This window comes from Cervus elaphus, chromosome 25 (genome assembly GCF_910594005.1).
Source record: "Cervus elaphus chromosome 25, mCerEla1.1, whole genome shotgun sequence".
Lineage (NCBI taxonomy): Eukaryota > Metazoa > Chordata > Mammalia > Artiodactyla > Cervidae > Cervus > Cervus elaphus.
In genome coordinates, this window is record NC_057839.1 from 57,473,196 (window position 1) to 57,496,113 (window position 22,918).

A 22,918-nucleotide genomic window follows, 5' to 3' on the forward strand; every position below is an offset into this window, starting at 1 on the left:
AAAAGAACCAGTGCTTTGACTAGACACATTTCAGTATATAAATCTATTGCTTTGTGATTTTACACTGTACGAATTTGGAAACTACAGCATGTGCACCGGTTTTTTCCCCGTCTAGTTCCCTGCAGGTGAGGTAGTTTATTTTCAGAAAAGAACTGAGCTTGTTGCCCTGCGGGAAGAGGAGGTTTTTCGGAGGGGAGTTCCAGAGAAACTGGCTGGCTTCGGGGTGCATAAAATTGAAATCCACGACTGCAGCCACTTCTGCAGGAGAGGTGTCATTTGAGTCCTTTCTATGGCAAGGGTGAAAGAGACCACCCACCACAGAAACGTGCATCAGGGTTCACTAGGAGGAACCACTCTAGGACATGATATTTACAATGTCACCAGAATATTTTCAGATAAACCAGGATACTCACTGCAGGAGGGAGAGGGCGAGGGGGGCAGAGAAGGAAGATGCAGTTCCAGTGAGTTCTGTTTTGGAGGCTCCGGAGGGTCCGTGAGTGTGCCCTTCCCTTGAGGGAGAGGGCTCAGGGGGCTGGAAGCTATCTAAGGCGAGCATCCGTTAGTCCCCAGGGCCCCGCGAGCCTTTTCCTTCGCCCCCTGCTTAGGGGGCGGCTGGGGCGCGCTAGGGGCAGCAGGGTCGCGAGCCCCCCGCCCCCCCTCCATCCCACGCAGGTCTCGGGTTCGATCGCCCCCGCCCCGTCCCGCGGGCATCCCCCTGGCCCATCCGGTAACGGTTTCTGGACCCGGAGGCCTCCGACTCTCCCCCCCAACCCCGCCTCCCCCACCCACCGGAGCCGCAGTGCTGCGCGGTTCCGAGAGGGGTAATCCGCCCCGGAACAGACGTGAGCGGCCCCGGGGCGGGGTCGCGGGAGGCGGCCCAGGGATTCCCCCACCCGCCTCCCCCCAATTCCCGCCCGCCCGCCGTCTCCGCACCTCACCAGGGGTTTGCATTCGCCCTCCCACCCCCGCCCCTTCCCCATCCCCCGGAACGACCCCGGCTCCTCCCCGCCTACCGCCCGGCGCCGGCTCCAGCCGAATACCTTCTCCCGGGCCCATCCCCTCCGCGGCGCGGCTCCTCCCCCTCCCCTGGTTCCCGGGTGTCCCCCCACCCCCACCCCCCACTCCGGGCCGCGCCGCTCTCTCGCGCCGCTGAATCGGGCACCGCCTCCATCAGAGCCGAGCCCGCGGCTCCGCGGAGCAGCAGCCTCCGCCGCCGCCGCCGCCGCCGCCGGACCCTCTGCGTCCCCTCCCCGTCCCGCCTCTCAGTCCCGGGCGCCCGGGCCCCCAGTCCCCACCCTCCGCCTGCGCCCTCTTCCCTCCCTCCCTCCTCCGTTCTCCCTTCGCCCGCAGCCCGAGCCGGGCTCGCTCGCCGGGCTGGCAGGAGGGCGGCGGCGGCACCACCATGAGCTTTGAGGGCGGCCACAGCGGCGGCCGGCGCCGCGGGGCGGAGAGCGGGGACGCCGAGCCGCCCCCGTCGCCTCCCCCGCCGCCACCCCCGCCGCCGCCGCCGCCGCCGGGAGAGCCGACTTCGGGCCCCGCGCCCCCTCGCTACCTGCCGGCACCGCCCGCGTCCCCCGAGCGCCGCGCGGGGTCCGACGAACCGCCCGCGGAGGTGGTCCCGCGGCACCGGGGCGCCGAGGAGCTGCCGCAGCCGCCGGCAGGGCAGGAGGTGTCGGCGACCGGCGACTCCGGCGAAGGTCCGAGGCGCCTTCCGGAGGCGACGGTCCCCGAGGTGGCGGCTGGGAAGGGCGGCCCCGGGGAGCCCGAGGCCGGCGCGGGTGGGGAGGGCGAGCGGCGGGGCGCCGGCGAACAGCCCGAGACGCGCTCCGTGTGTAGCAGCCGCAGCAGCAGCAGCGGCGGCGGCGGCGACCAGCGCGCCGGGCACCAGCATCAGCACCACCAGCCCATCTGCAAGATCTGCTTCCAGGGCGCCGAGCAGGTGAGGCCCGGCGGGACGCCGGGGCAGCGGGCCGTGGGCTCGGGCAGATCTGGGCTGGCTCCGAGTCCGGATGGCCGACTTTCAGCACCACGGACAGCGCCCGCTTCTGGGTTCCGTTCCTGGGCTGAGCGGTTGCGTGGCGGCTACCGAGTGTCCCTTTCCTGCTAAAGGCAAATAACCTTGTCCCAGTGGCGAATAGTGCTTGATTTGGTCTACACTTATTTTTTTTTTCCTACCTGGTTTTGCAGTTACACACTCCTCAGGTGTTTTAGTGATAATGCTATAAGTATCTCTTTGGTGAATTACTAAATAGATTTGGTTTATACATAGAAACCAACCTATATTCCTTTATCTACAAGTGTATCCTGAGGCAGATAGTCTTAGAGTACAAACAGGGAGTGAGTCATTTCAAAAGCAAAAAGGGCAGAGTCTTTCCTTGCAAAATGGCAAATTTTGGTGACTCAGTCTCACTGATGTGAAAAGCATGTTAGAGTTTTTAATAGGAGAAATAAAAATGGACTTTGATCTTGTGAAAGAAAGCCTATTTGGCCAACAGTGTACTTGGTTAGAAACACAATTCTGAAATTATTATCTCCGTTAGAGGTGTATGCAAACTTATAAGCAAGTAATCGCGGGGGAAAACAGGATAATACGTCTCTCTTATGAAATGTGTGGTCTCAGAAAACATTAGGTTTAATATTTTTATAAGTAAGGAAATTGCATAAGAACATGTAGGCTTTCAGGAATATAGTGCCCTAAGTCAATATTTATGATGCTACATTTAGAAAAAAATAAAAGCATAATGCTATTGCAAGCTACTTTCTGGGATGGCATGCATTTCTTCTTTAGCAATGATTAAGAATAACTGCAGAGGAAATGCATCTGACCATCCACTTAAAAGTTATTAAAGAGATTTAATAGTACAGCTTTCTCCCAAGGGTATTGAGAGCTATATCTTGCAGACATTTTGTATGTTGGTAGAACATTTATGTCATGACTCTAAGTAATATCTTTGAAATAGTTTTAAGACTTTAGTTTCGTTCCCACCAGAGGTATAAAAATTTAATTTCATTTTTTAGGATAGAGTTCAATGCTTGTATCCTTCTGAGTAAATGGCTTTTCAAGAAAAGAAGGCAAGTGTTCTGTTTTAAGACAGAAACACAAGCATAAAGATTCATGCTGAGTTGTTTTCTTTTCAGGGGGAGCTGTTGAACCCCTGCCGATGTGACGGGTCCGTTAGGTATACACATCAGCTGTGCTTGCTAAAATGGATCAGTGAGAGGGGTTCCTGGACCTGCGAACTCTGCTGTTACAGATACCATGTCACAGCCATTAAAATGAAGCAACCCTGCCAGGTAAACTGTTGTGACATTTCCTTCCCCCGAAGTCATTTTGCTAATAAGCATGAGGATATCTGCATATGCTACTTAAGATATTCTGTGCAAATCACACTAAAACCAAGATTTAGAATTTGTAGAGATGTGCTTTGAGAAGTCTGTGACATTTTTATCTGAGAAACTCCAAAACCATTTTTATTCAAATGGCTTCGTTTATTAATTGGTTGTTTATGGATGAAATTATACTCATCCTAGTTTGTAAATGGGCAAGTTGCTAAAAAAAAGTCTTATACTTCAGTTAATTCAATTTTATTAATTAGAAATGTTACACAAATTATTTTAGTAGTATTTTGTTAATTTAAGCATTGAAACTCTAAATGGGCTCCATTAACAGGAGATAGATGCAAGTAAAGCAAAACTTTACTAATCTGGAAACTTTGGTGGAACCCATTATTTCTAATCTGGGCCATTTTTTCACTTAACCAGACTTTCTTTTTCATATGAGTATTTTTTCACAGTTTTATTTTGGCTACTTTCATTCATTGCTCTGTTCAACTACACAGTGGATGCAGAAGTATTCCCAACAGTTACTCTCAATAATATTACTGAAATTGTATGTATTCTTAGAACTTTTAGTGCATAATCACATGATCACATAATGCTCATAACCAGACAAAAATTCTTGGAGAGATAAGCTTTTTTTTTTTTTTTTTGTATGGTGGAACAGATTTAGGTTCTTGGAGTAAACTGGTAGGATGTAAAATAATTCTAAGAAAGACATCTTAGACTAAAGCAGAATAGTGTGTAATTGACAAGATCTTATAGTGACATAGGATTGAAGTCCAGCCGATATAAAAGAGTAGGTTCAAAACATAGAAGTGAAGGAGGTAATGGGAGGAAAAGGAAGAGGAACTGAAAGTTAGGAGGGTGAGAAAGTAATAAAGTCCCATATTCCCTGTTTCACTTTAAGTTATCAAATTTAGTTTGCATTGAGCAATGTAAAATAGATGAAACTGTTAGTGACGGCAGTAGGAATATGGAAGCTGAATTAGTAGTTTAAATTTCATAGTTTTAAATTTGTGCGTCCTTCATATAGTTTGCAATTAATTTGCATTTCTGATACTCACCATTTAAGGCATGATTAGGTGGCATGAAATGAAAGTATGAATTTTCTCAAGCTGGCCTAGGCTGATAAATAGTTTGGAAAGAAGATGAATAACTAATGTGAATGAATGACGACGATGGAAAGATAGGCACAAACCTGACATATTTTCTCAGAACCACTAACTGATTGACCTACTTGGGTATCGATTTATAGATCTGTCATAATTGTTTTGAAAAGCAGAGGGAACCATGCCCAAATAACAGGATATGAGTAGTATAATTGAATCTATAATAATTTTATGAATAGAATGTGTGGAGATGAGAAATAGAGAGCTTTGAGGCTCCAGTGAAAAGTCCCATGAGGAGTGCTATGGTCAGATGTTCCAGAGCTGATATAGATTGCTAAGTATTTAAAAAACTTCAACTTATGCCACAATATATTAATTCGCTTGGGGTGGCTAATTCTAAAGTAAATATAAATAGGTACTTGATGTAATTTTAAAATAGAGAAGAGACAGAGAGTTGGGGCAAAATGATATTTACTAATTCTAAACCTATAGCAGTATAGATGATTATTGTATTTTGCTTCATTTTAAAATTCAGTAGTTATTTTAACAAAAACAATTCCCCAAAATGTGTATGTAATATGACTGAAAAATCAAGAGCAAACAAAAAACAACCAAAACCCTAAAGCTAACCTGGTATTACTAATACATTTAGGATTAATTTTATTATGACATGTGCAAATATTGTCATAATCTGTGGCCTGACCTGTTTGTTCCAGTGAACTACAAAATAATATTTAGAAACAAAATTGATATGAGCATGATGATGATAGTTCAGATCATGCCTGAAAACACAACTTTCCAGGACTGCATTATGTGCTTATAAAGCTCAATACTCTTAATGAACAGAACTCAGTTATAAGGTTCCCATAGTCTAGATTGCCATACCTAGGAGTAGATTATCCTCAGATAAAATTTGAATGATTGACTGACATATCTGTTATTGATGACCCACAAACTGAGCATTTACTCTGAGTTTTGGTTTCCTCTGGTGTGAAGCTAATCAGATTTAGCATTTGTCACACTCATGTTTTCATGGCATGGCAGAGATCCTTCTCATCATGGTATAGGATCAAACAGGAACCATGTCATGTCCTTCCCTTGCACTCTCTGAACCCCTTCATTTTAAATAGAGAGCTCTCCCATAGCTGTGAGTGGGCAGCTCCTTGGATGTAGAAGGGAAAAAGATTAAGTAATGCTAGTAAGAGAAAGCATTTACTGAACACTTACTTTGTGCCAGGCACTGTTCTAAGAGCTTTACATATGCTGTTACTGATGTTTAATCTTCAAAATAAACTTATAAGGTAGAGAATATTAACTCTATTTTATACAAAAGGAAACTGAGGTACAGCATAGCTGAGTACCTTTTACTATGCTCATATCTAGTAAAAGACAAAGCCAAGATTCAAACAGTCTGAGGCTCTGGGGTCCATGGCCTTAGCCACTGTGCCCTAGTTGGAAAGTGTTCTTCTCAACTTCATCGTAGCCATCCTGATGTTTCTGGGTTCATCATGACTTATCCTGTGTTATGCTGAGTCAAGCAGGCACTGGTTTCAGCCTGAGTCTTGATGATGGTCTAGAAAGGCTTTACCTATTGCTGTTTAACAAACTACCTCACACACTTAGTGGTTTAAACAACATCCATCATTTATTTTTTTATTTTTTTTTTTTATTTTTTTAAATTTTTTTATTAGTTGGAGGCTAATTACTTCACAACATTTCAGTGGGTTTTGTCATACATTGATATGAATCAGCCATAGATTTACACTTATTCCCCATCCCGATCCCCCCTCCCACCTCCCTCTTCACCCGATTCCTCTGGGTCTTCCCAGTGCACCAGGCCCGAGCACTTGTCTCATGCATCCCACCTGGGCTGGTGATCTGTTTCACCATAGATAGTATACATGCTGTTCTTTTGAAACATCCCACCCTCACATTCTCCCACAGAGTTCAAAAGTCTGTTCTGTATTTCAAAACAACATCCATCATTTATTATCTCTTAAGAGTCTGTGGGTTGACTGAGATCAGTTGGGAGGTTCCTCTCCATATATGGCATCATTCTGGAGCTGTGAGGTTTGACTGGGGGGGAACATCCAAGAGGGCTCACTTTATTTGACTTGCTCTTCACTGACTCAATGGACATGGGTTTGAGTAGACTCCGGCAGTTGGTGATGGACAGGGAGACCTGGCGTGCTGCAGTCCATGGGGTTGCAAAGAGTCGGACACGACTGAGCGGCTGAACCAAACTGAACTGACTTGTGCTGGTTGTTGGTTGGAAGCTCAGTTGGGGCTGTCAGCTGGTACTTCACTACTTTCTGTGTGTGATTTGGGTGTGATGATTGGGTTCCAGGAGCATAAACGTAAAAGTTACAGGTCTGTTATGACCCAGCCTTGGAAGTGACATGGTTTTATGTCTGCTGCATTCCCTTGATTGAAGCAAATCAGAGGGCCAACCAGATTCAAGAGAAGGAAAAATAGACTCCATCTCTGGAGCCTGCCCTAAAAAGAGTGGACATCTTTAATCCCCTGTGTGAGATAGCTTCTAAAATGGTGCTCTTTACCTACCCTGGTGTTTGCATTTTTTGGTCCTCATCAGGTCCAGATTGGTCAACATGTACCACCATAACTCCCCTTTCAGGGATCAGAAATAAAGAAAGTTAAAAAATGGATGGGAGTTGGACTCCATCGGTGGTGCTCGATGCATACACTGAAGCACTTTCAGAAGTGACTGTTGCCATGATGCTCCTCTTGGTGTCCAGAGAGATGTGGGGACAAAGAAGGAAAGGAGCGGCTAGCCGGGAAGCATGTGTGTGTGCAGGAAACGTATTGCAACGAGTCTAAAACCTTAGTTCTACTTGTTTTCCTCATTGAGATTAGAATTCTTTGAGAATTTGGGTGTAAGCCTCCCCATTTCGTGAGATTTTAGTGATGCTCAGCAACATGACCCAACAGAAATCTGATGTAGCCTGTAGAATATATTTAAATCTTAATTACTGTATCATTAGCAGCAGGAGCTAATTAAGACATTAGAAGTAATTAACATGCATTTACGTTCCTACTACCTCCTTGCTGAATCTCTTTTATTGATTACCATATTCAAGATGATGCATTAATGATAATTTTAAGAGTAAAAGCTAATTCTGTTTTGAATCTCATATGGTGGTATAAAATTAGTGCAATCTAAGAACATATAAGATCAAATTTATTTTGAGATGTTGGTGATATTTTAAATTAATTAAGCAAGTATATTTAGCTTTATGAATGCTTTCAGTACTTTTTCAAGAACTAGAGATGTTTGAAGAGATAACATTTGCTAGATGAAGTATTGTATGGGAAACTTTAAACATGCTATAAGACATGGACTATAATGCCTAAACATAGAAAAATAAAATATTAAATGGAAGGCAGTAGCTATGTTACCTTGGCTAAGTTAGTTAACTGTTTGTGCCTCAGTTAACTCATGTTTAAAAGATAATAAAGGCACCAATTTTATACATTTTGGGGGGATTAAATATGTATATACCTGTAAAATGCTTAGAACAGTGCCAGCACGTAGTAGGTGCCATTTTAATGTCAACTGACGACATTTACTTGTTCAATCGGCTAAGAGATGGGGACCTTCGCTTGCTCCCAACCACAGTGCCTGTTGTTTCCTTCAGTCTCTTGTCACCAAAGTAAAATTATTGACTCTTCTTTCCATATCATTCTTTATCCCTGCATGTTTACTCTCTGTTTTTTCTAGGAGAGCCCACCTAGGTTTGCAAGCAGATTGGTTATTATAAATAAAGAAGGAACCAGCATTTAAAAAATCAGATGTAGTGAGATGTAAAACGATCTCAGCCCATGGGCACATATTTGCTCTCCAGGTGTTCCTCCCCATGATTCTTTGTTGGCGTCTGCTTATAATTGGAGAGATGCTTTTGCATGGCCAAGCACAGGGCAGTACCCTCCAGGGTCATTGAGTAGCATTGCGTGTTTATGCTCTGGAAAGGCCCCTGAGTTTGGGGTGTGTGTGATAAGCAGGAGGTCAAAGAAACTCCAGAGATCCCCAGAGGGCACAGGTAGGCGGCCCCGCCTCAGTCACAGTGAATCTGGTATCCATCAGCTTTCCTTCCTCCTCTGTTTCTTGGAGCACCAACGACTGGCAAAGGGCTTGTGGGGTAGGGTCGGAGACTTCCACGTGGGCCGCCTGCCTTTATAGATAACAGGGCCCCGGCCATCTTTACCAGCCAATAACATTTTTGTTAGTCTGCCCCTGCTGCTTTTCCTTGAAGCTCTTATAATGGGCTGTCAGCGACAGGTCTTCTTCCAGCAGTGAGACTGACTGGAGCCACTCCTTGGAAGGAGAGTATTTTTCATTTTTATCCATGTTCTTTTCCTGATGGGATTCATCGTGATAGTTTTGAATTAGAGATGTAGTTGACACCAGGCAGCTTCAACGTGGCTACCGTTCTAAGTACAGCTTCTGGACTACATGCAGAGCGTTTATAGACCTTTAATGAACTTCTTGAGGGCCCCGTGATCATTATTTTGCTAAAGAGGGCTCTGTCGTGAAAGGGGTATTTCCTCCTTCAGAGGGGATTTAAGTTGTTCTCATGATGTAACTGATGCAGTAGGAGAAGCTGACAAACTATCACTGAGAATTGACTGTGATTTTGGAAAGGTATTAGGAAAACATCAGAGCATAACCTTTATCAGCGTTGCTGTCCATTGAAATACTCAGGCATTTGCATTTAATGGATTAAGAATGCACACATTCAGCAGGGCTGAAGTGGTGACACCCCCCCTTTCACTTTTTCTCTGTTGCTCTTGTTAGCATCTCTGTAGGTTTCACAGCAAATGACACGTAGAGGGGAAGCTTTTTATTACCATGCCTGAATATCTGAGAAACTGTGCTGGAACGTTAATATTTAAATACATGTACTGACGTATTTAACAGGTAATTAAAAATATCAAAATAAAGAACACATCATGAGGCATCTCCCTGGCCTTTGAAGTGATTTTTGTTTCATTTGCTTACTAATTCTCAAAGCACTTAGATCTGCATTTTACTCACTAGAGCAGATTAATAATCCTCTAGTGAATAAAACATGTAAATTATGCTGCATCTACTGCTATAACCATCTCACTTACTGTATGGGCCGTGTGTACAGTAATTTTACAATCTGTCTCAAAGCCGGATGGTTCCAAGATGGTAGTTAAAAAAAAAAAAAGATGGAGACCCTTCAGGGCATCGTGGACTGGTGCTTGCTTTTATCCTTTATGGAGAGAAGACCAGGGATGATGCGGTCCTGATGGATGACGCTCTCCAGAACTTTCTTTCCCACATGTGTCTGCTTTTCTACATTCATTCTAGCTCTTTTTCAAGTATATCTTCCTTTTGACACCTTTCTCTTCTTTGCTCTCTTGGCCTCTCCACTCAGCTGCTTGTAGAAGAAGAATCTGTCCCTAAAATCTGTGGGACAGATTTTAGAAAAACTGAGGTAACACAGATCAATGTAGCTTGGCAGTCATTCTCTTGGTCACTTCGTGGGCATTCAGTGAATATTTGTTGTATGCATGAATGAATGAACACATGAGCGAGTGTTTTAGAAAGACAGAGAAAATCATGGGGGTTCATATTTCTGTGGTGAGAATGTGACTTAAGGAAATTAAGTTGCATTTACTGCTCACCCATTAACCATCTACTGTCAATTTTTAACTCCTTCTTCAATTGACCTCATACTCCTATTCCGAATCTGCCTGGGAAAATATGTTAGGTCCTTCAGACCACAGGAAAAAAAAAAACCTTAAAAGTAGAGTCTATTTTTAAAAACCTAGAATAAAGAAAATGGTTTCCAGCGAGACAGATCTGCTCTTTTCAAAAACTAAAATGTCATGAAAAAGACTCTGTGAATGTGAAATTACCCATGTGTGACACACTCGGTTTCTTGAGGTTGTCACTGGTTGAAGGATTTCATCTAGCATTTGTTCAGAGAAACTGAATAATTTGTTGGAAATTTTACTGTATGATCATGGGTATTGAGGAACTGCTAAGAATGTCTACTGGGTAGTTTTCTTGGTGTGAAATCTGCCACCTGGCTGAAAACTAGGTGATGGATTTTTTTTTTTAATGAGCAGTTTGTACAGTTGTAACATAATTTCCAGAATGATTTTCCACTGGTGTGTACAATACCTCAACACAGCGCGATGCAGCAAGAGAACCGACCATGTCTCCCTTACTCATTTCCTGCTTTGTCTTGGCGTGTGGCTTTGCCATGATATGACTGATGTTTGCTGAAGGGATTGGAACAAAGGAAACTCAGCTTCCTTCTATTTTTGGACCTTCTAAGAGTAGGATGGGATGACTCTTGAGGGTGAAGCTACAGTGCTTCCGACCCTTCAGAGCAGCGGGGAATGGACGAGATAATCGCCTACAATTACAAGTAAATGGATAGCGGACACTTGAGGACGTGGCCAAGAAAAACTGCACCATGGCTTGTACTATATCCTTGGATATTTGACAGCATCTTCTCTGTGCCCATAACTTACAATTCAACAACTGTTCTTATGATTTAGCCAAATGAATTTACCCACATTAAGTAGAGGTGGTCTGGAAGTAGTTCTGTGGGAAGGCGTGACAAAAGCGTTGCTGTGTAAAGTCAATGAGAACTTATTGGGGAGATATTTCTGATTCAGTCCTTCCTTTTGGGTATATATGCTCTGAAAGCGACTATCTAAAAACCTGTTTTCCCCTCCAGTTTTCATCTCTTCAACAAAGTTGATTTTGAATAGTGACACCTGGGCAATGAATCTGTCCTTTTCATGGTAACAGGGTTCCATTGCCCTAATGTGTTTTTCAAGTTTTCTTTCTCATTTTGGTATGCTAATTATGTGCAAGTGGCCAAGGCTTAATCTAGGCGCAGGGGCCCTCCTGGTATGAATGGAGCATCCAGCTCTTATTTCAGGAACCCTCTGGGCACTCCTTTGTTATATATGGACCTGCAGTTGTGCCCGGACACTTACATGTCATAACTCCAGGGTGCAAAATAGTTCAAATAAACAAGAGCTATTTCAAGAAATGTATACAGGCTTGCCGTGGTTTGTTCAGCCTGTTTTTAAAAAAAGTCTTTAAGAAGGATAATATCTCTTACAAATATTGGGGGATTTTATTTATATTCTTGTGAAAGAATATTCCAGAAGCCACAGGAAATACTTTTTCTCTTTTCTTCACACCCCAGTGTTAACTTCTTTTCTGTGTTACATTTGCAGATTTTAATATAAGTATGTATGTAAGTGTCCTCTCTATCAGTCTAAAGGAAAATAAGAAAATCAAAGGCTTCCCAGGTGGTGCTAATGGTAAAGAATCCACTTGGCAATGCAAGAAAAGCAAGAGACTCAAGTTTGATCCCTGGGTTGGGAAGATTCCCTGGAGTAGGAAGTGGCAACCCACTCCAGTATTCTTGCCTGGAGAACTCCATGAACAGAGGAGCCTGGAGGGCTACAGTCGGTGAGGCTGCAAAGAGTCAGACATGACTGAGCAACTGAGCACAAAGAAATTAAAAACTTTACCAACTTTTGGTAAAATTAGTTGTAATCTTAAGAGCAGAGTAATAATAAAGAGCACAGGATTTTCCAGGCATACACTGAGCATTCTGTACATATTTCTCTTATCTTCCTTCCATCTTTTTCTTCCTTTTCTTGACAACATCTTATCCTTCTCTTTGTAGTGAAGATAGATGGGAGGTTTCCAGGGGAGCCTCCAGTTCTTCAGAGAGAAAAGACACAGTGAACAGGGTGACAGCCCTTGTCCACGTTGTGTTCTCTAGGGCCGTCAGGCATGCCTTAGGGCAAACCTGGAAGTTTAAAGAAAATCTTGAATGCAGAATCCCTTTCAGTCCCCTCTCAAACTGTCTTCCTTTTACCTTTCACACTACAAAAGCTTCTATAAAAGACATTTTCAGATCTAGATGAGACTTTTCAATAATTTGAGAAATAGTAGAAGAAAAATGTTAAATCAACAAAATTGGAACTAATTGTAATGAAATTTGTCGGGTAGCTTTGAGTGACACGTGGTCCCTAGACTTGGGGGAGAAGACCTTCTTGAGTAGTTTTGTGAAGCATAAGGATGGGTGAGGAATGTCCTTATCTCCTGTCTGGCTCTTCTGTCTGACCTACATGCTACTAAGACTGAAGTAGTATATATTGCATAGAAGGAAATCTGAGATAGAAATGTGTTACTTTCATTTGGGGCATGATTAAGCTCTACTATAGTAAACTTTAGGGGGAAATCCTCAAGCATTCCTTGAATTGCTTTTGGGGAAACTTTCAACTCCAAGTGGTAGTGAATGCATAGAAATTATTGATATAACGGGGCATAGGGTTGGATTAATATCTGTTTATTTTTCATTTGATGGACATGAGTTTGAGTAAACTCCAGGAGTTGGTGATGGACAGGGAGGCCTAGCGTGCTGCAATTCATGGGGTCGCAAAGAGTCAGACATGACTGAGCAACTGAACTGAACTGAACTGATTTTTCATTTAGAAGATGATCTTAATCATGTCAAGGGTTAGCCTCAAAATATTTCATCTTTTTTTCTACTATGAATTAATTGATAATTTTTATTGACTATTTTTTCACTCATCAGTGCATTAACCAATCCCACGTTACAAATGCTGTTTTCGGTTCTAGAGCTATGGAATTTGTTAAAACAGGCCTCTGCTTCTAAATTTAAATTCTTGATGATGAAGGACAAAGAACAAACAATAAGCAAACTAGGTAACTTTAGATTAAGTTAATTTCAGTAGGAAAAATCTGGATGGTTATAAAAATGGTTTACTGTAATGAACCATGTGATACTGGGTTAGAATTGGAAACATCAGTGTAAACTCATGTTTTGCTTACTATTGATACAAATGGTTACATATGGAAATGTTTATAGATATGTACTTGTGCATGGGTTAGTATACACACCCCCATTTCTTCGCTCTGTCTCTTGAGAAGGCCTAATAGTAAAACCCCAGTTACAGTTTACCTAGCACCAGATCTTGGTTTCCAATATCATCCTTCAATAAAAGGAACCAGTCTTATACAAGATGCTGTTCTATGAGTTTGGAGTGTGTTGTTCCAAAAAATAAAATGTTCAAAAAAACACAACGATGGGACACAGCAGAAGGACACAAGAGCCAGCCTGAAAGAGTCCCCAGTGGCTAAATTTGGAACAATTTAAGCAATAAAGTAAGTAATGTAGTATTGGATTATAATGTAAACTGTAATATGAACTTCCATGTATGCATATTATTATAAATAAATGACTACATGAATGAGCAAATGGAGGAAAAGAGACAAATCTCCCACAGAAGAATTCTAAATTATATATTTATATATTGTCCTCTCCAGGAGGTGAAGCCCAGCTCCCCTTGGCCCTTGAGTGTGGGCTGTACTTAGTGGCTTGTTTCCAAAGAGTTGACTGGTTACAGGGTAGAATGTGGGGAGAGGGATTAACTCAACAGTAGAGAAGTCTGGCAAATGGTGCCTAAGCCTGGTGGCCAAGTTTAACATTATCAGTGATAAGCCATGTTACTAATATGTGCCCTTGATATGATGTGATGAGACTACCTTCCTTACCTTTGTGGTCTTCCTCCTAAAAACCCATAACCCTCATTGAACCATGCGAAAAACAGCAGACCAAACCAAACTAGGGGAACAGCCTACAAAATACCTTGCCAGTACTCTTCAACAGTGTGAAGAAGAAAACAAGAAAAGTCCCAGAAGCTGTCACAAGCCAGAGAAAGCTAAGGATATGTGGTGTGCATGCCCCTCTGCCCATGGAATTCTCCAGGCAAAAATACTGGAGTGGGTTGCCATTTCCTTTTTCAGGGGAATCTTCCCAACCCAGGGATCGAACCCAGGTCTCCTGAACTGCAGGCAGATTCTTTACTGACTAAGCTATCAGGGAAGCTTAGTAAAACTTAGTAAAATGTGGAGCTTAGTCAATAGTAACGTACCAGTGTTGATCTAGTAAGTTGTGACAAACGCACCTTAGTAACGTTAGATGCTGACAATAGGAGAAACTGTATGTGGCATATATGGGAACTCTTTGTACTATCTTTGCAACTTTTATGTACATCTAAAGCCACTCGCAACAGTTAGAACTGGACATGGACCAACAGACTGGTTCCAAATAGGAAAAGGAGTATGTCAAGGCTGTATATTGTCACCCTGCTTATTTAACTTATATGTACAATACATCATGAGAAACGCTGGGCTGGAAGAAACACAAGCTGGAATCAAGATTGCTGGGAGAAATATTAATAACCTCAGATATGCAGATGACACCACCCTTATGGCCGAAAGTGAAGAGGGACTAAAAAGCCTCTTGATGAAAATGAAAGAGGAGAGTGAAAAAGTTGGCTTAAAGCTCAACATTCAGAAAACTAAGATCATGGCATCTGGTCCTATCACTTCGTGGGAAATAGACGGGGAAACAGTGGAAGCAGTGTCAGACTTTATTTTTTGGGGCTCCAAAATCACTGTAGATGGTGACTGCAGCCATGAAATTAAAAGACGCTTACTCCTTGGAAGGAAAGTTATGACCAACCTAGATACCATATTAAAAAGCAGAGACATTACTTTGCCAACAAAGGTCCATCTGGTCAAGGCTATGGTTTTTCCAGTGGTCATGCATGGATGTGAGAGTTGGACTGTGAAGAAAGCTGAGCACCGAAAAATTGATGCTTTTGAACTGTGGTGTTGGAGAAGACTCTTGAGAGTCCCATGGACTGCAAGGAGATCCAACCAGTCCATCCTAAAGGAGATCAGTCCTGGGTGTTCATTGGAAGGATTGATGCTGAGGCTGAAACTCCAATACTTTGGCCACCTCATGCGAAGAGTTGACTCATTGGAAAAGACCCTGATGCTGGGAGGGATTGAGGGCAGGAGGAGAAGAGGACGACAGAGGATGAGATGGCTGGATGGCATCACCGACTCGATGGGCATGGGTTTGAGTAAACTCTGGGAGTTGGTGATGGACAGGGAGGCCTGGCGTGCTGCGATTCATGGGGTCCCTGAGTCGGACACGACTGAGCGACTGAACTGAACTGAACTGACTGAAAGCCACTCTAAAAGTCAGTTTTTTTTTTTTTTTTTTAAGGTATGGGAAACACTAAGCGTATCTAGATAGAAGGGGTAAGGAAAGTCTTTCTGAGGCGATGATAGTCGAGCTTAGACCTAAGATTGATGATAATCACCCTGAAAGGGGGAGCAGCTACATTAAAGACTCGAAATAAGGAAGACCTTGTTGTATTGGACGGAATAAAAGGAGATCCATGAGTGAGGAAGAGTAGGAGATGTTGGGGAAGTAGATATGCACCTTACCCTGCAGGCCACTGTGACAGATTTGTGTTTCATTCTAAGAGTCATGGGACATCATTGTAGAGTTTCAGGCAGAGGAGTAAAATAATAAAAGTAACAAATGCCTTTGGTTACTTTGTAAAGCCTGGATTGGAAGGAGCCTGGGCTGAGAGCAGGGATGCTGCTAGAATGCTACTTGATGGATAGGAAGGAGATAACAGGGGTTCCTATTAGGATGATGGCAGCAGAGATGAAGAGAAGTGTATCCAAAATGCTTTGAAAGTAGAAGCAAGAGTTAACTTTTTTTTTTTTTTTGTAATTTATTTCATGACAAAACACCTGAACTGCGTTGAAGCTGTGTATAGTCTTTTTCTAAGGTAGTGTCAGTTTTCATATATTTTGCTGTAGAAATATTGTGATTGGTTATAGGATATTGACCTAGATCCTGCTGAGCATGCAGGATATTATATAATACAATAAAAATGCAACATATTTTTAAAATATGGACACTTTGAAATTCTGAAACACATATGGTCCAAAGTGTTTTGGGTAAGGGATTTTGCTCTAACATATGGTCTATTCTGGAGAATATTCCATGTGCTCTTAAGAAGAATATATATTCTGCTCTTGTTGAGTGATGTATTCTAAAAAGGTCTGTTTGGTGTAGTTAGTTTATTTTCTTGTTGATCTTCTGTCTAGTTGAAAGTGAGTTACTGAAGTCTCCAAATGTTATTGTTAAATTGTCTATTTCTCTCTTCAGTTTTGCCAGCTTTTTCTTTATGTATTTTGGGGCTCTGTTACTAAGTGCAGATACATTCATAAGTGTTATGTCTTGATGGATTGACTTTATTCTTTTTAATTATAAAATGTTCTTGGTCTCTAGTAACAATTTTTATCTGTAAGATACTAGAAAAGCTACTCCAGCTGTCTTTTAGGTATGTCCGTATGATTTATCTTCATTCTTTTATTTTCAACCTATTTGTTTCTTAAATCTAAATTGTGTCTCTTGCAGACAACACATCATTGGATTATTGGATAAAAGAGTTTGGACCTGTGTGTAGTTATTCCTGTATGTAGTTGTAGTGTCTAATGAAAATCAACAAATACTGTTAACATTGCTTGAAAGGAACTATGCCACCTGAGGCTTGATGTGAGTAATTGAGAATTTGTGGAACCCTAGGCTTTTCTGATAAATAGGATATTCTTATAGCCATTCATAAATACTCAACTGTTTCTTCTAAGTCTCCAGAGCCCCCTGAGTATGAGCATTTTGACACAATTAACCTTTGTAATTTTAGATCATCCTTTTATACATTTGATACACATCTTCTAGAGGAGCTGAGATTATATGTAGGTCAGTGTGATATAGTGGACAAAACATAAACTTTAGCAACATGCAGACCAGGGTCTAAATTTTAGCTCAGCTACATGCTAAGTTGTGTGACCCAAAGTGATACCATATGTATTCATTCTTTAGTGTTGTTGGAAAGTTAAATCAGGTAACATTTTCAAAGTTCTTGGCGTGTAACTGTTTTATTAGTTCTGTTAGAACAAGAGTTGGAAAACATAAAATTCTGCTAGGTTTTGGATTTGTTGTTTATTCATTTACATTCATCCATTTAATCCAACAAATATTTATTAATTACTTACTAGGCCAGGCACTGTTCTAAGGGTTGGAGATAAACAGAAGGGTAAGCAAAATAAATAAAATCCCTGCCTTCAGAGGGCATATACTCCAGAGAGGGAGATTGATAATATACAAATAAAAATTCCAAGTAAAAAAATTAGTAAATTAATTCATGGTAAGTGCTAAGGGGAAAACTTTGGCCAAAAAGAAGGTTATGAAAAGCTGAGAAAGGTGGTTAAAATTTTAGATGAAGCAGTTAGGAGAGGCTTCCCATGCATGAGATTTGACATTGATTGACAGAACTTTTCCATATATGGCTTTCTAGAGACAGGAAGTGGGATATACTCATGAATGCTTAGAGGCTTCCCCAATGGCTCAGTGGGTAAAAAATCCACGTGCAGTGCAGGAGACACAGGAGCCGTGGGTTCGATCCGTGGACTCGGAAGATCCCTGGTTTGAGAAGATCCCCTGGAGTAGGAAGTGGCATCCTCTCCAGTATTCTTGCCAGGAGAATCCCAGGGACAGCGGAACCTGGCGGGCTACCGTCCAAAGGGTCGCAGAGTCAGACATGACGAAGCATGACAGTGATGTTTACCGTGGTTAGTTTTCCTACTGAAGTACGTTCCATTCTGGGTTTTAGTTTTCCATCAGTAGACTGAAGAGATCAATATTTTACAGCCTATAGTTTTCAAGTCTACGTAAGTATATTAAAAACCTTGGTAGTGGCCCTGTTTCCTTGACCCGTTGTATATCTTGGATATTATGGTGAATGTTCAGACATTGGTTTTAAAAGCAAGGAAAAAGACTACACAGATATATATATATATATATATATATATATATAAAGAGAAAAAGAATAGTGAAAAGTGTATTTTGGATTCTAAGAATCACAGATGCTCAATTTGTACTTCCTAAATTATTTAAAACATTTGTGTTGCCCCATTCACTGTTCAATCTATAGAATTATCAACGGGTTAGGATCTTAAATACAAACTAGCATATATTAGAAACATGAGAAATTCAGCCTGTTTGGATTATAATTCTTTTTAACACTGATTTTTATAAGTACAATATATTTTATAAATATAGTGATAATAAAACACTCTTCTAGGACAAACACTTTTTTTTTTCTGTTGAGAAACACACATTTTCTGAGATGGGTTATTTTGAAGGGAAGCTCCATCATCTCATGGAATGCCATCCAAGAAACTTGATTATCTGGAGAATGAATGTGTGAGGCTGTAATTTTCAACGTACTGTAATTAGGAGCTTTTGACATGGCATGTATATGACTTGGCCACTCTGAAAGTCATGCAGGGGCTAAAAGAGGAGAGATGGCTTTTTATGTTGCTCCTGGAGCTACAGAAATCGATATTTGGGTTTCCAAAATCCGCTTGACATAAATGGCTTCCATTTATCAGTGCAGTGGAATGCAGGGTACCCATCTTTTTTGAATCTCATCCATTGACAGAGAATGAACACAAAGGAGCTCTGAAGGTTGAACACTTCCTCCTTCTCCTCAGAAAACTTTTAATAATACGGAGACATTTTGTCTCAGTTTATGGTACTTAGCTCACCAAAATGGGATAAGCAGTTCCTCAGATTTGACGGGAAATGTCATCTGTAACAAAATCCCTGGGTTGCAAAGGCATGAGCATAAGTGGGTTATTCACAATCTTTTATTCAGGAGAAAAGGGATGGTTCCTTCACGAGGAGTGACGTGTTATAAACACATGCAGGAAGGAAGATAGATGTTCTTACGGCAAATATTCTCCATGGAACTCCAGCCTGGGTGTCCTGTGTTTGATTGTAGTTTAGATCTTCTGTTAAAAGTCTAAAGCCTTTCAAGATAACTCAGCATCTTGAGAGTTTGTATAAAGGGCAGCATCTGACGACTGACATCCCCTTCCCCAGTGAGATGTCAGAAAAACTTCACCATGCAATTCCGCCCTCTAGTGTTTCCTGATAACCACAGTCATGGTCTCGAAATTGGACCCACGGTGCCCAGAATTTCACTAGATCAGAGATAATTCTACATATTTCACATATTGTTTGAAAATAAATTTGGCCCGGGTTCCACTTGTGTAAAAGGCATTGACATCTGTTTCTGTTTACCTAATTTGTTTCAGAAAAGGTGCTCCCCCCATTTGATTAGATTTTGATTAAATCAAACTTGTTTTCTTTATTTTCCACTTTGCAAATATGGAGGATTAAATTTTAGTCTGTTGAGAGACTTTGGAATAACTATGTCTTAAATAGTTTAAGAATATAAATCATGTGAGCTCAAGAAGAATGTTAAATCCATTTAAAGTTATTTTAGGGAGCACATTCACATGTTGATTCCCCACTGAATATCTAGGTGCAACAAGTTTACATAGAAGATGATTATGACACCTAGCATCCCTGTCAAAGCTATGGTTTTTCCAGTAGTCATATATGGATGTGAGAGCTGGACCCTAAAGAAAGCTAAGTGCCAAAGAATTGATGCTTTTCAACTGTGGTGTTGGAGAAGACTCTTGAGTCCCTTGGACAGTAAGGAGGTCAAACCAGTCCATCATAAAGGTAATCAATCCCGAATATTCATTGGAAGGGCTGATGCTGAAGCTGAAGCTCCAATATTTTGGCCACCTGATGTGAAGAACTGACTCATTGGAAAAGACCCTGATGTTGGGAAAGATTGAAGGCAGGATAAGAAGGGGATGGCAGAGGATGATATGGTTGGAAGGCAACACCGACTCGATGGACGTGAGTTTGAGCAAGCTCTGGGAGTTGGTGATGGACAGGGAAACCTGGTGTGCTGCAGTCCATGGGGTCGCAACGAGTCAGACATGACTGAGCAATTGAACTGAACTGAACTGAGCATCTTTGTCAAAATATTTGCAGTACATTGATGATCAAGTATTTTAGGTATTTTCGAAATAAGACAAAAATATCCTTAGTATTTGGATTAATGTACTTAAGAGAAACTGCTGTTGTTATTCAGTCACTAAGTAGTGTCCAGCTCTTTGCAGCCTCATGAATTGCAGGAAGTCAATTTTCCTTGTCCTTGACCGTCTCCCAGAGTTTACTCAAACTCATGTCCATTGAGTCAGTGATGCTGCCTCATCTCTGCCTCATCTCTTCCTCTGCCTCCCGCTTCTCCTCTTGTCCTCAATTTTTCCCAGCATCAGGATCTTTGCCATGAGTCAGTTCTTTGCATCAGGTGGCCAAACAACTGGAGCTTCAGCTTCAGCATCAGTCCTTCCAATGAATATTCAGGGTTGATTTCCTTTAGGATTGACTGGTTTGATTTCCTTGCATTCCAAGGGACTCTCAAGAGTCTTTTCCAGCACCACAATTCTAAAGCATCATTTCTTAAGAGAAACTATTGATCAAATATTGGGGCGGTTTTATTATTTGAAAGAGAAACTGATCACATTTCAGCTTCTTTTGTTCCGCTTCAGATTTTTCAAAGAGGCCCTTTTATTTTGCTGCGGGCAACATTTTTAAAAAGAGAATTAGATGAGAAGCAATTTTCATGATGTAAAACTTATGAACTATATGTGAATATGAGGTTTTTAATTACTGCTGATTGTTTTACTAATGGTGAGCCATCTTGCTTGAGGGAGAAAATTTTTCCAGGAGGCTTAAGTTCTTAGTTAACAACCAGAGGAACCTTAATTACGCAGTTACTATTGAGGCCCCAGCCGCCTCCTGAGGTTTATCACTGTGGGGAGGGATGGTGGAGAGAAAGTGTTTCTGTCTGGTTTGAGTACCCTCAAAATAGCTAGAATAAATAAAAAGAAATAGCAGAAGGAAAAGGAATGATAAGTAGAGTTTTCTTTTTATAAGTGGGAATATAATTTTATTTTAAGATACAAAGGTTTCCAAGAATATTAATAGGGGTATTAGACAAACTTAGTTGTCTTGAATAGTGTTAATATCCTTTGCAAGTCAATGAGGCCATAGGTACTCTTGGTTCCATGCTCAGAAACTAAGATCTGTTAGTTATTTTTTTGTGTGTGTGTGTTAAACTTGTGGTTTGGTTTCTAAGTAGTAGTTAGTTTCTAAGTAGTCTTGGTAATGTGGTTATATAAAATTGCTCATGGTTAGAAAACTCAGATGTTTTTAAACTTTATATTTTATATTGGAGTATAGCTGTTAACAACGATGTGATAGTTTCGGGTTTTCGGTAGAGTGACTCTACAGCCACACATACACAAATATTCATTCTGTCCCACACTCCCCTCCCAACCAGGCTGCCATATTAGCATTGAGCAGAGTTCCATGTGCATATAGTAGGACCTGTTAGTTATTGAAAATGAATAATACATAACTATCGATAGGTCAAAGAGCTCAGTTTGCAATACTGTCCCTAGCTTCTTGGCTGAGTAACTCAATTATCAAGAAGTACAAGAAAGCATGGTAAAGGTGGAAGGAATGTTACACTCTGTTGGGGAAAATGATTTCAGCACTGTGGTGTCCAGCCTCATAGGTGGGGCAGGGAGTTTGTAGAAAGCTTCTGATAGACAATTATGTGGGCATAACATTCATTAAATATATTTTAAATAGGGATAATGTGAGGGGGATTTTAAGTGAACAGATAAACATTTAAAAGAAATACACTGTCTCTTCCATAAAGATGCACATGTAGTTCTTTCGCCTTATCAAAAATTGAAGAGTATTTTGAGACCAGTCCTACGAGTCTGGGGAGGACTGCTCGTAGGATTTCAGAGAAGATTTTAGAAAGCTGAACATGATAATAATTGCATAAATTAGCATGATAAATTTACAGTTGAATATCTTGGTCGTGTATAAGTTTTAGTTTTGACAGCTGGAAAAATGTTCTTCATCAGATTTTCATACGGTGAGAAAAATGGCTTACATTACTTACTAAATGCCTTTTTCTGAGTAGCAAACCATAGGTGCTAAATGAAATAAACACAGAGTAAATTAAAATTATTTTGCAAGGATGATAACATGCTTTCAGTGGTTAAATCTTACAGCAAAATGAAAGCGTATTCATTTTTATGGTGTTATTGCAATGGAGAGTTAATAGCAAATTGGGACAATTTTCAATGAAATAGCATAACGTTTCATTAAGAGTAAGGAGAGGAATTCTTGTATCAATCATGTATATGCATTACACGTTCTGTGTGAAAACATATTCATTTAACCATTTCCCAGCAGCTTCACATCGATATAAGATTAGTATTTCCATAAAGAACTACGAGAATATTGGCCATTGTTGAAGGCAGTTTTAGTTTATAGTTTGAAGACAAGGCCTTAATTTCAAATAAGGTGCTAATTATATGTAGATGACAGTTCTGTAATATGAAAAGAAAACACAGAACTCCTTATCAACTGTGAGTCACAATTTGGCCAGCACATTAGAAGTAAAGAGAAACCCATTTCTCATATGGTATCAGAATCCAGTGATGGAATTTCTTCTAGATATCTGGTCAAAACCACACAGTGCCAGCAGAGTGACTTTACAATGATGAAATTATACAGTGACTATCTTTTAAGTATCTA

General features: G+C 41.3%; 1 protein-coding gene across 1 annotated transcript in view; it reads left to right on the forward strand.

Moving 5' to 3' along the window:
- The first annotated feature begins 418 nt into the window (after window positions 1-418).
- Window positions 419-22,918, forward strand: part of MARCHF11 (membrane associated ring-CH-type finger 11) — a 110,687-nt gene continuing 88,187 nt past the window's right edge. Inside the window, exons 1-2 of the mRNA XM_043887542.1 lie at window positions 419-1,939; window positions 3,139-3,294. Of these exons, the coding sequence (XP_043743477.1) occupies window positions 1,403-1,939; window positions 3,139-3,294 (693 nt within the window). The 5' untranslated portion in view covers window positions 419-1,402. The remainder of the gene's footprint in view (window positions 1,940-3,138; window positions 3,295-22,918) is intronic.